Source organism: Peromyscus eremicus, chromosome 1, assembly GCF_949786415.1.
Source record: "Peromyscus eremicus chromosome 1, PerEre_H2_v1, whole genome shotgun sequence".
NCBI classification, from domain to species: Eukaryota; Metazoa; Chordata; class Mammalia; order Rodentia; family Cricetidae; genus Peromyscus; species Peromyscus eremicus.
The window spans coordinates 54,833,783-54,847,404 of NC_081416.1; the positions used below are offsets into that span (position 1 = coordinate 54,833,783).

At 45.8% G+C, this 13,622-nt stretch overlaps 1 protein-coding gene across 11 annotated transcripts in view; it reads right to left on the bottom strand.

The window, feature by feature from the left end:
- The window catches only part of LOC131910853 (trans-Golgi network integral membrane protein 2), a 46,265-nt gene extending 32,764 nt beyond the window's left edge, over window positions 1–13,501 (bottom strand). For all 11 annotated transcript variants that reach the window (XM_059262814.1, XM_059262804.1, XM_059262794.1 and 8 more), the window contains exons 1-2: window positions 11,295–13,501; window positions 5,780–5,971 (exon numbers count right to left, since the gene is read on the bottom strand). In XM_059262814.1, the coding sequence (XP_059118797.1) occupies window positions 11,809–13,443 (1,635 nt within the window). In that variant the 5' untranslated portion in view covers window positions 13,444–13,501 and the 3' untranslated portion in view covers window positions 5,780–5,971; window positions 11,295–11,808. The remainder of the gene's footprint in view (window positions 1–5,779; window positions 5,972–11,294) is intronic.
- Window positions 13,502–13,622: the final 121 nt, after the last annotated feature.

Genomic DNA, 13,622 nt, shown 5'->3' on the forward strand with positions numbered 1-13,622 from the left:
GGGTTGGGGCGTCTCTAACTCTTGCCGGCACTTGGGACCCTTTTCCTCCTACTGGGTTGCCTCGACCAGCCTTGATAGGAGCGTTTGTGCCTAATCTCATTGTAACTTGTTTTGCCATGCCATAACTTGTTGATATCCCTGGGAGGCCTGCTCTTTTTCTGAAAGGAAACGGAGCAGTGGATCTGGGGGAGGGGGGGGACTGGAAGGAGTGGAGGGAGGGGAATCTGCAGTTGGTGTAATGTATGATGGAAGCATTTTTTAAAAAGATAAAGGAAAAGAAAAGAGAAATAAGAGATCAGAAAAAGTAAAATGAATAAATAAAATACTTGATAATGAGCGGCTGGAGAAATGGTTAAGAGCACCTGTTGCCCTCGCAGAGGACCCAGGTCGGGTACCCAGCTTCCATATTGTGGCTCACAAACATCTGTAACTCCAGTTCCAAGGAATCTAATGCCCTCTTCTGACCTCTGAGGGCACCAGACATGCTCATGGGGCATAGACATATATGCAGGCAAAACACTCATACACATAAAGTAAAATAAAAGTAAAATTTTTTTAAAGAATATTTTTTTAAAACTTTATTTTATGTGCATTGGTGTGAGGGTGTCAGATCCCCTGGAACTGGAATTACAGACAGTTGTGAGCTGCCATGTGGGTGCTGGCAATTGAACCCGGGTCCTCTGGAAGAGCAGCCAGTGCTCTTAACTGCTGGGTAATCTCTCCAGGCCCCAATAAAAGTAAATTTAAAAAAGAACTTGAGCCAGCATGGTGGCGCACGCCTTTAATCCCAGCACTCAGGAGGCAGAGCCAGGCGGATCTCTGTGAGTTCAAGGCCAGCCTGGGCTACAGAGTGAGATCCAGGACAGGCACCAAAACTACACAGAGAAGCCCTGTCTTGGAAAACAAACAAACAAACAAACAAACAAACAAACAAACAAACAAAAAAAGAACTTGAACCGATTAAAGTGGATTGAAAAATTAAAAGATAACTTGATAATAAAGTACCTAATTTGCCAACCTCACTCTTCATTTGCCAACCTCGCCAAACTCCCTCTCAGTGGTGCAGGAACATGTTGTCAACCTTGAGTAAATTTAAAACTTTCTAAAAATGTCTGAAATCGAATCTCTAGAGAAAACATTTGGCTCTCTGAATGTGGCACACATACAGTCGTATACATATATCCACGTGTTTTCCCTGAAGACTTCCTTATAGAGCAGCTAAAGTATACAGCTCAAAATCTAAGCACATGATTCTTCACAGAACAACAAAAACCCACCAAAATTTGCATATCAAGTCCTTACTTTTGCCATTTTCCACCGCCTAGATATAGTGAAGGCTTTGTATCTTTTAATTTTTTTGGTATTTTAAGACAGGGTCTCCCTAGATAGACCAGGCTGTTCTCGAACTCAGAGTGATTCTCCTGCCTCAGCCTCCTAAAGTCTGAGGGGATTACAGACATGGACCACTATGCCTGTTGCTATATGTGGGAGGCCAGCTCCCACCTTTTAAAGGGTTCCTATGAGGAGGAGAGAGGAATAAAAAACTTTTAGATAGAAAGACAGCAGAGAGGAGAAATACAGAAACACAGGATAGCTTCGGGAGGACCTGGATCAAAATCCACCAGCCCCTTCTGGCTCTTCAAAAGGTCTTTTTATAACAATGCCAAGGGGTGGGGCAAAAGACATCCTCCTTGCTAGATCAAAGCATACTGCACAGCCAAGTGCAGACCCTTCCAAATACCTGGTAACCACACCTGTGGTTCAATAATCCCCTTATGCAGCCCTGCTGGGTAAAGCAAGCTCAGATTCTTGGACCCTGAGTATGTTCTCATTAGGAAACCTCTGTGGGTCTCTACAGCTATATTGCAATTAAAAGAATTTTTTTGTTTTTCCAGACAGGGTCTCACTGTGTAGCCCTAGCTGACCTGGCTATGTAGGCCAGGCTGACTTCAAACCCATAGAAATCTACCTGCCTCTGTCTCCTGAGGGCAGGGACTAAAATTGTGCACCACCATGTCTGGCCTATGTTGCATTTGATCAGTGCTGATTTCAGGAACTATGACCTTTGTCCTGCAGCAACTGTACATAACCCTCCTCCCTATGGGCTCAAGCATGGTAAGTACTGAGGTGTTCGGGTTTTATTTTTGGTTTTTTGTTTTTTTTTTTTTAATTCTCACAGCATGAAGAAAAAAGCAAACAAAAAACCTATTATATCTCACATCCCTTCAAACTCAAAGGGATATTTAGGCAGCAAGGGAGGCCTGGGCCCTACATGGATTAAAGCACAGACTAGCATCTAATGCAAGCTGAGTGGTTCCCCTCACAGAGGAACAAGAGGTGCAAACAGGCCCTGCAGAGGTGGGCTGGGAGCACTCTGGCTGAAGAAGGCACACAGGCCCTAGGTAAAGGAATCAGACAGGTGTCTATGTTTGCTGTGTGGGTCTAGTGTGGCCAGATAGTCTCAATTTTTCTTTTCTTTTCTTTTCTTTCTTTCTGGTTTTTTTTTGTTGTTGTTGTTGTTGTTGTTGTTGTTGTTGTTGTTGTTGTTGTTTGGAGGCAGGGTTTCTCTGTGTAGTCCTGGCTATCCTGTATCTCACTCTATAGAGACCAGGCTGGCCTCGAACTCACAGAGATCCGCCTGACTCTGCCTCCCGAGTACTGGGATTAAGGGCGTGCGCCGCCGCTGCTGCCCATCTTAGTCTCAGTTTTTCAGGAAAATACAGAAACCTAGATTTTACTGTGGATCTCAAAATTTTTTAAAGTTCATTAGTTCCAAAAATGAGCCCAATATAACATGCCTGTGCCTTGAAATAGTGCACAGTGTGCTTTGGGGAGCAGGAAGCAGTTATAGACCTAAATCTACCAAATTAAGTGTTACAGATGTGTTCTCTTCCTTTTTCTCTGTTTCCTGTTTTGTTGTTGTTTGTTTGTTTGAGACAAGGTCTCATATAGGCCAGGCTAGACTCCATTCATTACCTATCCAAGGATGACTTTAAACTCCTGCTCATCCTCCCTTCAGTTCCTAAGTGCTGGGATTACAGGCATGCTCCACCACACAGTTTTTATCAACTGCTTCCCAGGGACATGACCTGACTTCCAATTACTTGACAGTGGTAATCTGTCAGCTGGTGAAGCTACAACATAGTGAGAATGAATGCTGATCCCCCTGGGTTCAAAGCCAATCTCTAACACTTACAGTCAGCACAAACTAGCAATGTCACTTAGGTTGAGCACTCTATCTTCAATTTTTTTTTGGGGGGGGGCAGTTCAAGGCAGAGTTTCTCTGTATAGCTTTGGAGCCTGTCCTGGAACTCACTCTATAGACCAGGCTGGCCTCAAACTCACAGAGATCTGCCTGCCTCTGCCTTCCGAGTGCTGGGATTAAAGGCATGAGCAAATACAGCTCAGCTATCTTCAATTTTTATGACCCATAAAACTCATATAATAAGACAATTCCTGGCTAGTGAGATGGCTCTGTGGATAAAAGCATCTGCTGTGCAAGCCTGACAAACTGAGTTCGAATCCCAGAGCCCATATTAAAAACAACAAAATAAAGCTGGAATCGAAGCATGCATCTGTAATCCCAGCACTCCTGAAGAGAGATGAGAAGCAGAAACAACAAGGATCCTGCTTCAATAAGGTGTAAAGCAAGACTCTACTCCCAAGAGCTGTCTTCTGACAGCCATACAATGTGCCATGGTACACACCCACACCTCACACATACACTAATAAGTAAATTTTAAAAACTTACTGTAGCTGCATTCCTGCTGAGCTACTCCTGGCTCACAATCCCTCCCAGAAGGCTATTTGGGGATTAAGTGACAAAGGTGAAGAACCCATTGCAGAGGAAGCCCCCGAAGTACACCCAGCCAGCACTGTCTGTGAATCGGGCGCCTCCTTTCTCACCACTTAGTCACAATGAATGAGTAAGCCTTGCTTGAACAGGATGGTTTTTAGAGACAGGGTTTCTCTGTGTAGCCCTAGTTGTCCTGGAGCTCCCTCTGTAGACCAGGCTGGCCTAGAACTCAGAGACCTGCCTGCCTCTGCCCCTTGAGTACTGGGATTAAAGGTGTGTGGTGGTGCCGCCACCGCCAGCGCCGCCGCCGCCGCCGCCGCCGCCGCCGCCGCCGCCGCCACCACCACCACCCAGCTTTGAAAAGGATTTCTAAACTTGCCCAAAACCTCTTTTCTCTTTATTCCCACTCTTTGCTTTGGTTCATAGCCTTCTTTCTCCACCCTCAACTATTACAATTATCTGATATCGTATCTCTTGCTTAGGTGCCCCCTCACCCAGGCCTAGGTGATTCCATCTCTTGGCTTAGTCATTTACATAAGTGAAATACAGTTCTGATGTTGTCACTCACCCTATAACCTACAGAACAAAGTCTAAATTCTTTCATCAAGGCTCTTCCCATGCTCACATCTGATTAGCCTGGACTTCCTGCTTTATTCTTCCTACTTTAGCCATTCAGTTTCCCATCACGGCCCTCAGGGGACAATCTTTCTGTTAAAATTTGTCCTCCATGTTCACTTGTATGGTCTCTGTTCCTTCTGACTCTTCTTTTCTTTCTTTATTACTTTTTTTTTCAGTCTGATTATATAGCCCTGGATGGCTTAGAATTCTCCAAGTAGACCAGGTTGATCTTGAACTCACAGAGATCCACCTGCCTCTGCCTCCTGAGTGCTGGGATTAAAGGAGTGCACCACTGCACCTGGCCCTTCTTACCTTTGTAAATCCAGCCCCAATCTCTACTATAGAGCATTTCCTGACGCATTACTAACTTGCTTCTGCAGTTGGGCCTGCCCAGCCTCTTTAAATCCATCTCATCATTCCTTGGAATACACTTGCTGATATATCTGTCCCAGTGTGAGAAAAGACACAAAGAACAAGGACCTGGTCTTGTTTTCCCTACATTTCCAGCCAGGATATAATAAGTGTTCAGTGCTTGCTGAATGAATTAGGCCATTGAAACAAAAGCCAAATAATAATAATAATAATAATAATAATAATAATAATAATAATGGTATTACTTTCAAAATCCTGTTATAAGAAAAACAGGTGTAGTGGGCATAGTGATGCATGCCTTTAATCCCAGCACTCAAGTGGCAGAGACAAGTGGATTTCTCTGAGTTCAAGGCCAGCCTAGTTTAGTGAGCTCCAGGATGGCCAGAGCTATATAATGAGATCTTATCTTGAAAACAAACAAACAAACAAAAAAGAAAAGAAAAGGAAGACGGACTACTGGAAATATACAAAGACAAAAAAAAGGGGGGGGGGCAACAGAAATACATAAAATCCACTCAGAAGCCCTTACTCCCAGAAATGTGTGCATTTTGGTTAACTATAGCAGAAAAGGTTAGTAAACACATAAAACCCAGACAGGTGAGATTTTGTGGGCCTGTTACCTCAGTTATTGGGAATCTGAGGGAATCATGAGTTCAGTGCCAACCTAGAGAACATAGCAAGAACTTTCAATTTAAAATGGGGGCTGATATAGCAATTCATACCTTTAATTCTAGCATGTTGAAGGCAGAAGCAGGTGGAGTTCTGTGAGTTCAAGGCCAAGCTAGTCTACACAGCAGTTCTAGGCCAGCCTGAGCTACAGAGTAAGAACTTGTCTCAACAAATAAACAAACAATTAAACCTTCTAGCTATCTAGATAGTTTGACACATCTGCACTTACAAGGCAGTTGGCATTTGTCATAGTAACTTGATCTATCCTCACTGGTGTCTGTGGTCTTGGTGAAATGAATCTGATATCTCAGGTTAAGAACTTACCCAGCCAAAGAACAGAAAGCTGATAATTTGGTCAGAATCTGCATATCCTGACGTGTAGTTCATTTCCCATACAAGGGCAAATGCTGTCTTGATCTTGTGCCCAAGAAAGTGTCTTTTAAAGGATGACAATACCTCAGCTCACAAAGAGTCACCAGAGGAATCTTCAAATGATGGTCTCAGGTAGATATAGGTCTAGGGAAGAAAATAAACATTACTTTTTGCATTTATGTTTTTTTAAGATTTTTTATGTATATGAGTGTCTTATCTGCATGTGTATCTGTACACCACGTTTGTGCAGTGCCCGAGGATGTCAGAAGAGGGCATCAGAATTGGAATTTCAGATGGTTGTGAGCCACCATGTGGGTGCTGAACTTGAACCCCAGTCCCCTGGAAGAGCAATCAGTGCTCTTAAAGGTTGAGCCATATCTGCAGCCCCTGAATTTATGTCCTTACACACATGCCACTGAAGTGCTTTTTCTCAAGCTTCCCTGAGTGAATGGAAGGGCTGTGTATCAGCTTCTCCCCCTACCCCAGGCAGAGCTTGCTTTGGTGGACTAGGAAACTAGGTCAGCTAGTCCAGAAACAATGGAGACCAATGTACAGCCGAGTAGGGTGGCTCTGAAGTCAGGTTGTCTGAGTTACAGCCTGGCTTTGGCAGTTTTGAGTTGGTAGACTTGGTAGAGGAACAGTTCCCATTGCAAAGAACTGAGCAAAGGGTTAAAGGATGAGAACATGCATAGTGCTTGGCACGTACCTATTCATCTTACCTGCTTATAACAAGAAGCCAGAAAATGTTATCAGTATCATTCACTTGCAACAAGATCTTATGACCAAAGAAAGGCAGCCATGGCCATGCACATTTGTAATCCCCACATTTAGGAGACTGAGACAGGATCAAGAGGCTGAGGTCAGCCGGGCAGTGGTGGCACCTGACTTTAACCCCAGCACTCAAGAGGCAGAGGCAGAGGCAGGCGGATCTCTATGAGTTCGAGGCCAGCCTGGTCTACAGAATGAGTTCCAGGACAGACTCCAACATTACACAGAGAAACCTTGTTTCAAAAAACCTTTTAAAAAAAAGAGGGTGCTTGAGGTCACTTGGGGCTACATAACAAGTTCAAGACCAGCCTAGGGCATATAGCGAGACCCTGCCTTGAAAAAAAAAAAAGAGTGCTGTAGAGATGACTCAGTGATTAAGAGCACTTGTTGATTTTGCAGAGAACCTGGCTCATACAACCATCTGTAACTCTAGTTGCAAAGGATCCAACACTCTCTCCCTGGCTTCTATGGGCACAGCACCCATGTGCTGCCCATACATACACATAAGCAAAACACTCACACATGTAAAAATAAATCTCTTTTAAAATTTTTAAATGAGGGGCTGGAGAGATGGCTCAGTGGTTAAGAGCACTGACTGCTCTTCCAGAGGTCCTGAGTTCAATTCCCAGCAACCATATGGTGGTTCACAGCCATACATAATGAGATCAGGTGCCCTCTTCTGGCCTGCAGGCAGGCAGACATACAGACAGAACACTGTATACATAATAAATAAATCTTCAAAAAAATGTTTAAATGAGTACATAAAAAAGATCCTGTTAGTAGGCTTGAGTCATCAGAAGCTTATCTTTACAACTCTACCCATTTCCACTATCTCTACTTTATTGTCCAACTACGGGATCAGAGTTCTCAGAAAATGGAGGAAGGAGCAACCAATCAGCTTCGGACCAAGGGAAAGGCAGAAATATCAGGGACAGAGAGCAGAAAACAGGCCATAGCCACAGAATGGCTTGCTGTACAACTGGCTCCAGCATAAAAATAGATCTGGTGTCCCCGTCGCCATGCTGGAGGAAAATAAAGCACATCTTCAAGCTGCTGAGTGCATGTCCTGTGCTCAGACAAAGCTCAGGTTCAAGTACGGAAGAGACACCTGCGGCTCCACAGAGCTGTGAGACAGTCTAACACACAGGGAAATTATTGCAATGATTTATCCCTTGATGGTAAATGGTAAAGTCAATGAATGCATTACATTGATTCCATGAATACATGCTTACTGTCTACTATGTACCAGGACGAGGGCTGCCCCCACACAGACACACATTTCTGTTCCCATGGAGCTTACATGCTAGAGGAGACAGACAGATGATTTTTTGTTTGTTTATTTTTCAAGACAGGGTTTCTCTGTAGCTTTGTGCCTTTCCTGGATTTGGCTCTGTAGACCAGGCTGGCCTCGAACTCACAGAGATCCACCTGGCTCTGCCTCCCGAGTGCTGGGATTAAAGGCATGCGCCACCACCGCCCGGCTCAGACAGATGATTAACAACTACTACAGGTATGCTGTGGTTTGTAAGTCTAACACTCGGGGCTAAAGCAGGAAGACTGGGAGTGTGAGACAGGCTGAGCAACACAGTAAGATTCTGGAGTGGTGTTGGATGGACTGGCACAATAGCTCACTTTCTCTGGAAGCTATCAGATGATGCAACTGACCAACATAAGGAGAGGAGGGATGGAGAAATTATCTTAGGGCTAACCGTGTGCACAAAAAATATAGCAAAGGGCTAAAAAATCTTTTGGACTCTTGGGGGAAAACCTAGGCAAGAATACACAAGAAACTTAAGGAGAGCTCCCTTTCGGTTGAGGATTTCATAGAGGCGAAAAACAGCTGAGGAGTTGGTGAGAACATGGAGATTAAGAGCTTGGAGCAGGGACGCCTTTAATCCTAGCACTCAGGGATGGAGCCATCTCCGTGGGACCAAACATTGTGCCTGGGGCCAACCCAGGGCCCAGCTGCCGATCCTGCAAAGCCCAACAACTTGGAGGTGTTGGTGAGATTACCCTACTGATCAACCTGTTCTGCTGAGACCCATTCGGGGGAGGTTTCAGAAGCCTGTAGCCTGCACTCTGAGGAAATAAGATCAGCTGAGGAGTGGGCGAGCGACCTGAGAGCGTAAGAGAAGGAGCCGTCCAGCCACCGAACCAGATCACCAGAATCATAAGCCCACCCTACTTACTGGAAACAGGTGAGGCCCCATCTCTGGACCGGCAGACCAGGTCTCTAGCCCCTAAGCCCCAGCCATCAGAGCCCCAGGGACCAGGCAGCTACCTTTCCCTGCTCCCTCACCAAAAAAAAACCCAGCCCCTTCAAACCCAACAACCACTGGAGCCATAAGCCCACCCTGCACCAATTGGGAACAATTGTTCCCTGAGACAGAACCCACTAACACTGATTGAACTAAGCTGCTCCCAGAGAAACAGAGTCCAACAGCACCAATTTGACCAAGAACTCCTAGTGGACCAAGACTGTCAATTAGAACAAGAGAAGCACCTTCAGACACAGACACCACCTGCAACGAGCAGAGGAAGAGATGAGTAGACGCCAGTGCGAAAATACAGGCAACATCATAAAGACCTATATGACAACATCAGAACCTAGCGATTCCACACCTGCAAGACCTGAACATACCAACACAGAAGAAATCAATCCTAAAAATGACTAAGAAGATGATAGATTTAAAGAGGAAATGAAAAACTCCCTTAAAGAGGAAATAAAAAATTCCCTTAAAGAAATGGAAGAAAAAAACAAACAAAAAATTGGAAGAAATCAAAGAAAGCCAAGAAAAAGTAATTAAACAGATAAAGGAAACAGTTCAAGATTTGAAAATTGAAATCGAGACAATAAAGAAGAAACTTAAGGAAAAAGCATAAGGCAGCCGAGTGTGGAGGCTCACATTTGTAATCCTAGCTGAGACAAGAGTGTGTTTGAGGCCAGCCTGGGTTGCACTGTGACTTGTAGGCAAATTTGGGCTACAGACTGAGACCTTGTCAATCATAAACGAAGGCTGGAGAAGTACCAGGGTTGGCAGAGTGCTTGCCGAACATGACCGAAGGCCCAGGTTCCAGCCTCAGCACCACACAAACTGAATGCAGGCTCACACCTGCCATCTCAGCACTCTGGAGGTGGAGGAAGATCACAAGTTCAAGGTCATTATTGACCACATATTGAGTTCCAGAATTTGAAGCCAGCCTGGGCTACCTAAGACTCTGTCTCAACACACACACACATACACACACACAAACACCACACCACACCACCACCACCAATAATAACGACAAAAGACATGAGGCTAGCATATGCTTATGACACTTATAATATGAAATTTATATTCAGAAATTGTGCTTTTAAAAAAATAACCAGGGGCTGGAGAGATAGCTCAGAGGTTAAGAGCACTGACTGTTCTTCCAGAGGTCCTGAGTTCAATTCCCAGCAACCACATGGTGGCTCACAACCATCTGTAATGAGATCTGGCGCCCTCTTCTGTATACATAATGAATAAATAAATCTTTAAAAAAAAAAAAATAATAACCAGAGGAGAAAGGGGGTGAAAAAAAGATTTTGGAGACAGAGTCTCTATTACGTAGTCCTGGCTGTCCTAGAACTCACTCTGTAGACCACACTGGCCTAGAACTCAAGAGATCTGCCTGCTTCTGCCTCCTGAGTTCTGGGAATAAAGTTGTGTGCCACCAAGCCAGGCTTGGTGAAATATTCTCCTATCCTACTCATTCTACTACCTCTACCATCAGGACATAAGAACCTATCTTGATAATGGAGTCGTCGTCTTCTTTTTTTTTTTTTTTTTTAATGTGTCTTCGTCTGTGCACCATATGTGTACTTGGTGCCCGAGGTGGTGGTGAGCCGCCATGTGGGTGCTGGGAATAGAACTGGGTCTTTTGTAAGAACAATAAGTGCTCTTACCCACTGAGCCAACTCTCCAGCCCTAATGGAGTCTTGACAATAGATACTCGAGGCCTTTTCTGCTCCTTAGGAAGAGGGTAGATTGTGGATAAGATATAAAAGGCTTAAGTCAAGTAGTACAAGCCTGTATTACCAACACTCAGGAGGATTGAGCTTTTGATGTCAGCCAGAGCTAAGAGGAAGCCCTGTTTCAAAAAAGGAACAAATATTCTAGTACTTGGGAGGCAAAGACAGGTAGATCTTTGTATTTGAGAGGCCAGCCTGGACATCCTGGTGTACATATAGTTCCAGGCCAGCCAAGGGAACATATCTAGATCATTATCATCATCATCATCATCATCATCAACACACACACACCATGTGATCAGATGAATAATTAAAAATGAAAGATGGGCCAGGTAGTGGTGGCACACACCTTCGATCCCAGCACTAGGCGGGCAGAGGCAGATGGATCTCTGTGAGTTTGAGGCTAGCCTGGTCTACAGAGTGAGTTCCAGGATGGCCAGGGCTACACAGAGAAACCCTGTCTTGAAAAGCCGGAAAAAAAAAAAAAGCAAAGCAAAAGATGGAAATATTCAGGAACAAATAGAATACCTTTACATTAAGTATGGGCATTCAAATCTGATGTGAGGATGAAGTGAACCTGTGAAAAAGGAATTAGTTACTAGTGAGGATGAGTTTGGTCCAGATACATAGGGCTCTTGTAAGAGGGCTGTCAAAACAGACGGTAAAATTGGTTGCATGGGCTGTATAGAAATATCAACAAACCTAAACGCCGTGGCAGGAAGTGGCTTCTCGGTTCCTTCACTTTAATTGTCACTCCTCCTCCCGCTGTTTCACTGCAGGAGCCCCTCGGGTTTTGGTGTCTGCATCAGACACCTCACCTGTTTGCTGCTTCTCCACAGCCCTCTGTGTCCATCCTTTATCTGCTTTTTTACATCCTGCTACATCTCCTATGCCTGACCATGTATATCTGCCAAACCAGCCCACTCTAGACTCATTTCTCCAACAGTTCTTCAAAACTGAAGCAGTTTCCTTCTACTTAGCATTCATTCCCAATCTTTTTTTCTCCTTTAAAATGTTCCCATTTTTCCTTCCCACTCTTCCTTTCCATTGATATCAGCTTGGCCTCCACACCCATAATTCTGCTCATTCCCATGCTCCTTTCAGGTCCAGAATCCTCCCTCATATTTACCCTTTCTGGATCAACAAAATTTTGCTTTGCTCTAGCTTCTCTTTGACTTCCAATACTTCTCCAGTCTCCTTCTTCACAGTCAATTCTTTATCCACCTGATTCCCGGGAACCGTCTACAGTTGTGTCTTTCTCTTCCATAGGAACAGATTCATCAGCAGTGTCTTCCATTTCATCCAAGACGACATTGTCAATTTCCCCCCCTTTCTCTGCTCCTTCATCTCCCCCTTCTACACTTTCAGAAGGAATTTGCATTTCCTGACTCATATTTTCCATCATACTTTCATCACCAGTAATACTTATCACTCTTTCAGGAGCCTCTTCGGTTGTACTTCCAGTTAGTGAATGCTCTTCCACGCTTACACTTCCGGTTAGTGATTGCTCTTCCAGCTTCATCTCGCTGGATTGTACTTTCTCAATATTTGACTCCACTTTATCTTCGGTGGATCTCAAATTTTTACCAGTCCTTAGCTTCTCTCCACTGGACCTTAATTTCTCTCTACTCAACCTCTTTTCATCACTTGACCTCACCTTCTCTTTGGAGGATCCCCGCCTCTCTCCACTGTCAGAGACCTTCTCTCTGAGGGACCCCCGTTTCTCTCCACTGTCAGAGGCCTTCTCTCTGAGGGACCCCCGTTTTTCTCCACTGTCAGAGGCCTTCTCTCTGAGGGACCCCCGTTTCTCTCCACTGTCAGAGGGCTTCTCTCTGAGGGACCCCCGTTTCTCTCCACTGTCAGAGGGCTTCTCTCTGAGGGACCCCCGTTTCTCTCCACTGTCCGACACCTTCTTTCTGATGGAACCCCGTTTCTCTCCGCTGTCCGACACCTTCTTTCTGATGGAACCCCGTTTCTCTCCACTGTCGGAGGTCTTCTCTCTGAGGGACCCCCGTTTCTCTCCACTGTCCGACACCTTCTCTCTGAGGGACCCCCGTTTCTCTCCACTGTCGGAGGCCTTCTCTCTGAGGGACCCCCGTTTCTCTCCACTGTCGGAGGCCTTCTTTCTGATGGAACCCCGTTTCTCTCCACTGTCCGACACTTCTCTAATGGACCCCCGTTTCTCCCTACTGTCTGTTTTCTCTACAACAGACCTCCGCTTCTCTCCCGAGGACACCCGTTTCTCTCTCTTGTACATCAAGTTCTCTCCACTTGACTCCAACTCCTCACTCTGCCTCAGTTGATCCCCTCTGGACCCCAAGTCCCCTCCACTGGTCCTCTGCTTGTCCTTAGACTCTGTCATCTCTGCACTCTTAGATACAGATCCAGTTTTGAGTCTGTCCTCCTGCTGTCTCCAAATCTCTGAGCTGTCATCCTCCAAACTTGCTGGAGCCTGTGATGTCCTTCCTACATTGTTCGGGAGCTTTGTGTCCACCCTTTGTGTCGATCTCTCTTTCGAGATCTTCTTCCCCACAACTTCCAGCTTCCAGTTCTCAGATTCCAACTTGGGGTCCCACAGTTTAGACTTTTGCAGGTTTCTGTCCAAGAGTTCCACTCTCTTTCCAATCACGACGAGCCCATTCCAGGGCGCCCACACCTTCTCTTTCTCTCGCACTGGCGCCTTCTTGCAGAGTGGCTCTGGTGGCGATCGCCTGGGGACGTGGGCCTTGGCCTTGCTCCGAGTGCCCCGTGCCCGGGCCTTACTGCGTCCCCGCGGCCCCCTAAACTGCTTACTCCGTACTTTCGCGCTCGGGTGTGAAACCTTGAACGGAGCCTCTTTCTCCACAGACATTGCCGCCTGCCCTCGGCCCTAGCCCCGCCGACCCACTCGGGTTCCCCATTCCCCTTTACCCAACCCTCCCTCCCTCCCTCGCCCCCTCCAGACTCCCCGCCCCGCCCACCGCCCGGTGGCGCCAAGATGGACTAGTGCGCATGTGCAGCTGCGCGTGGGGTTAAAAGGAGGCGGGGCCC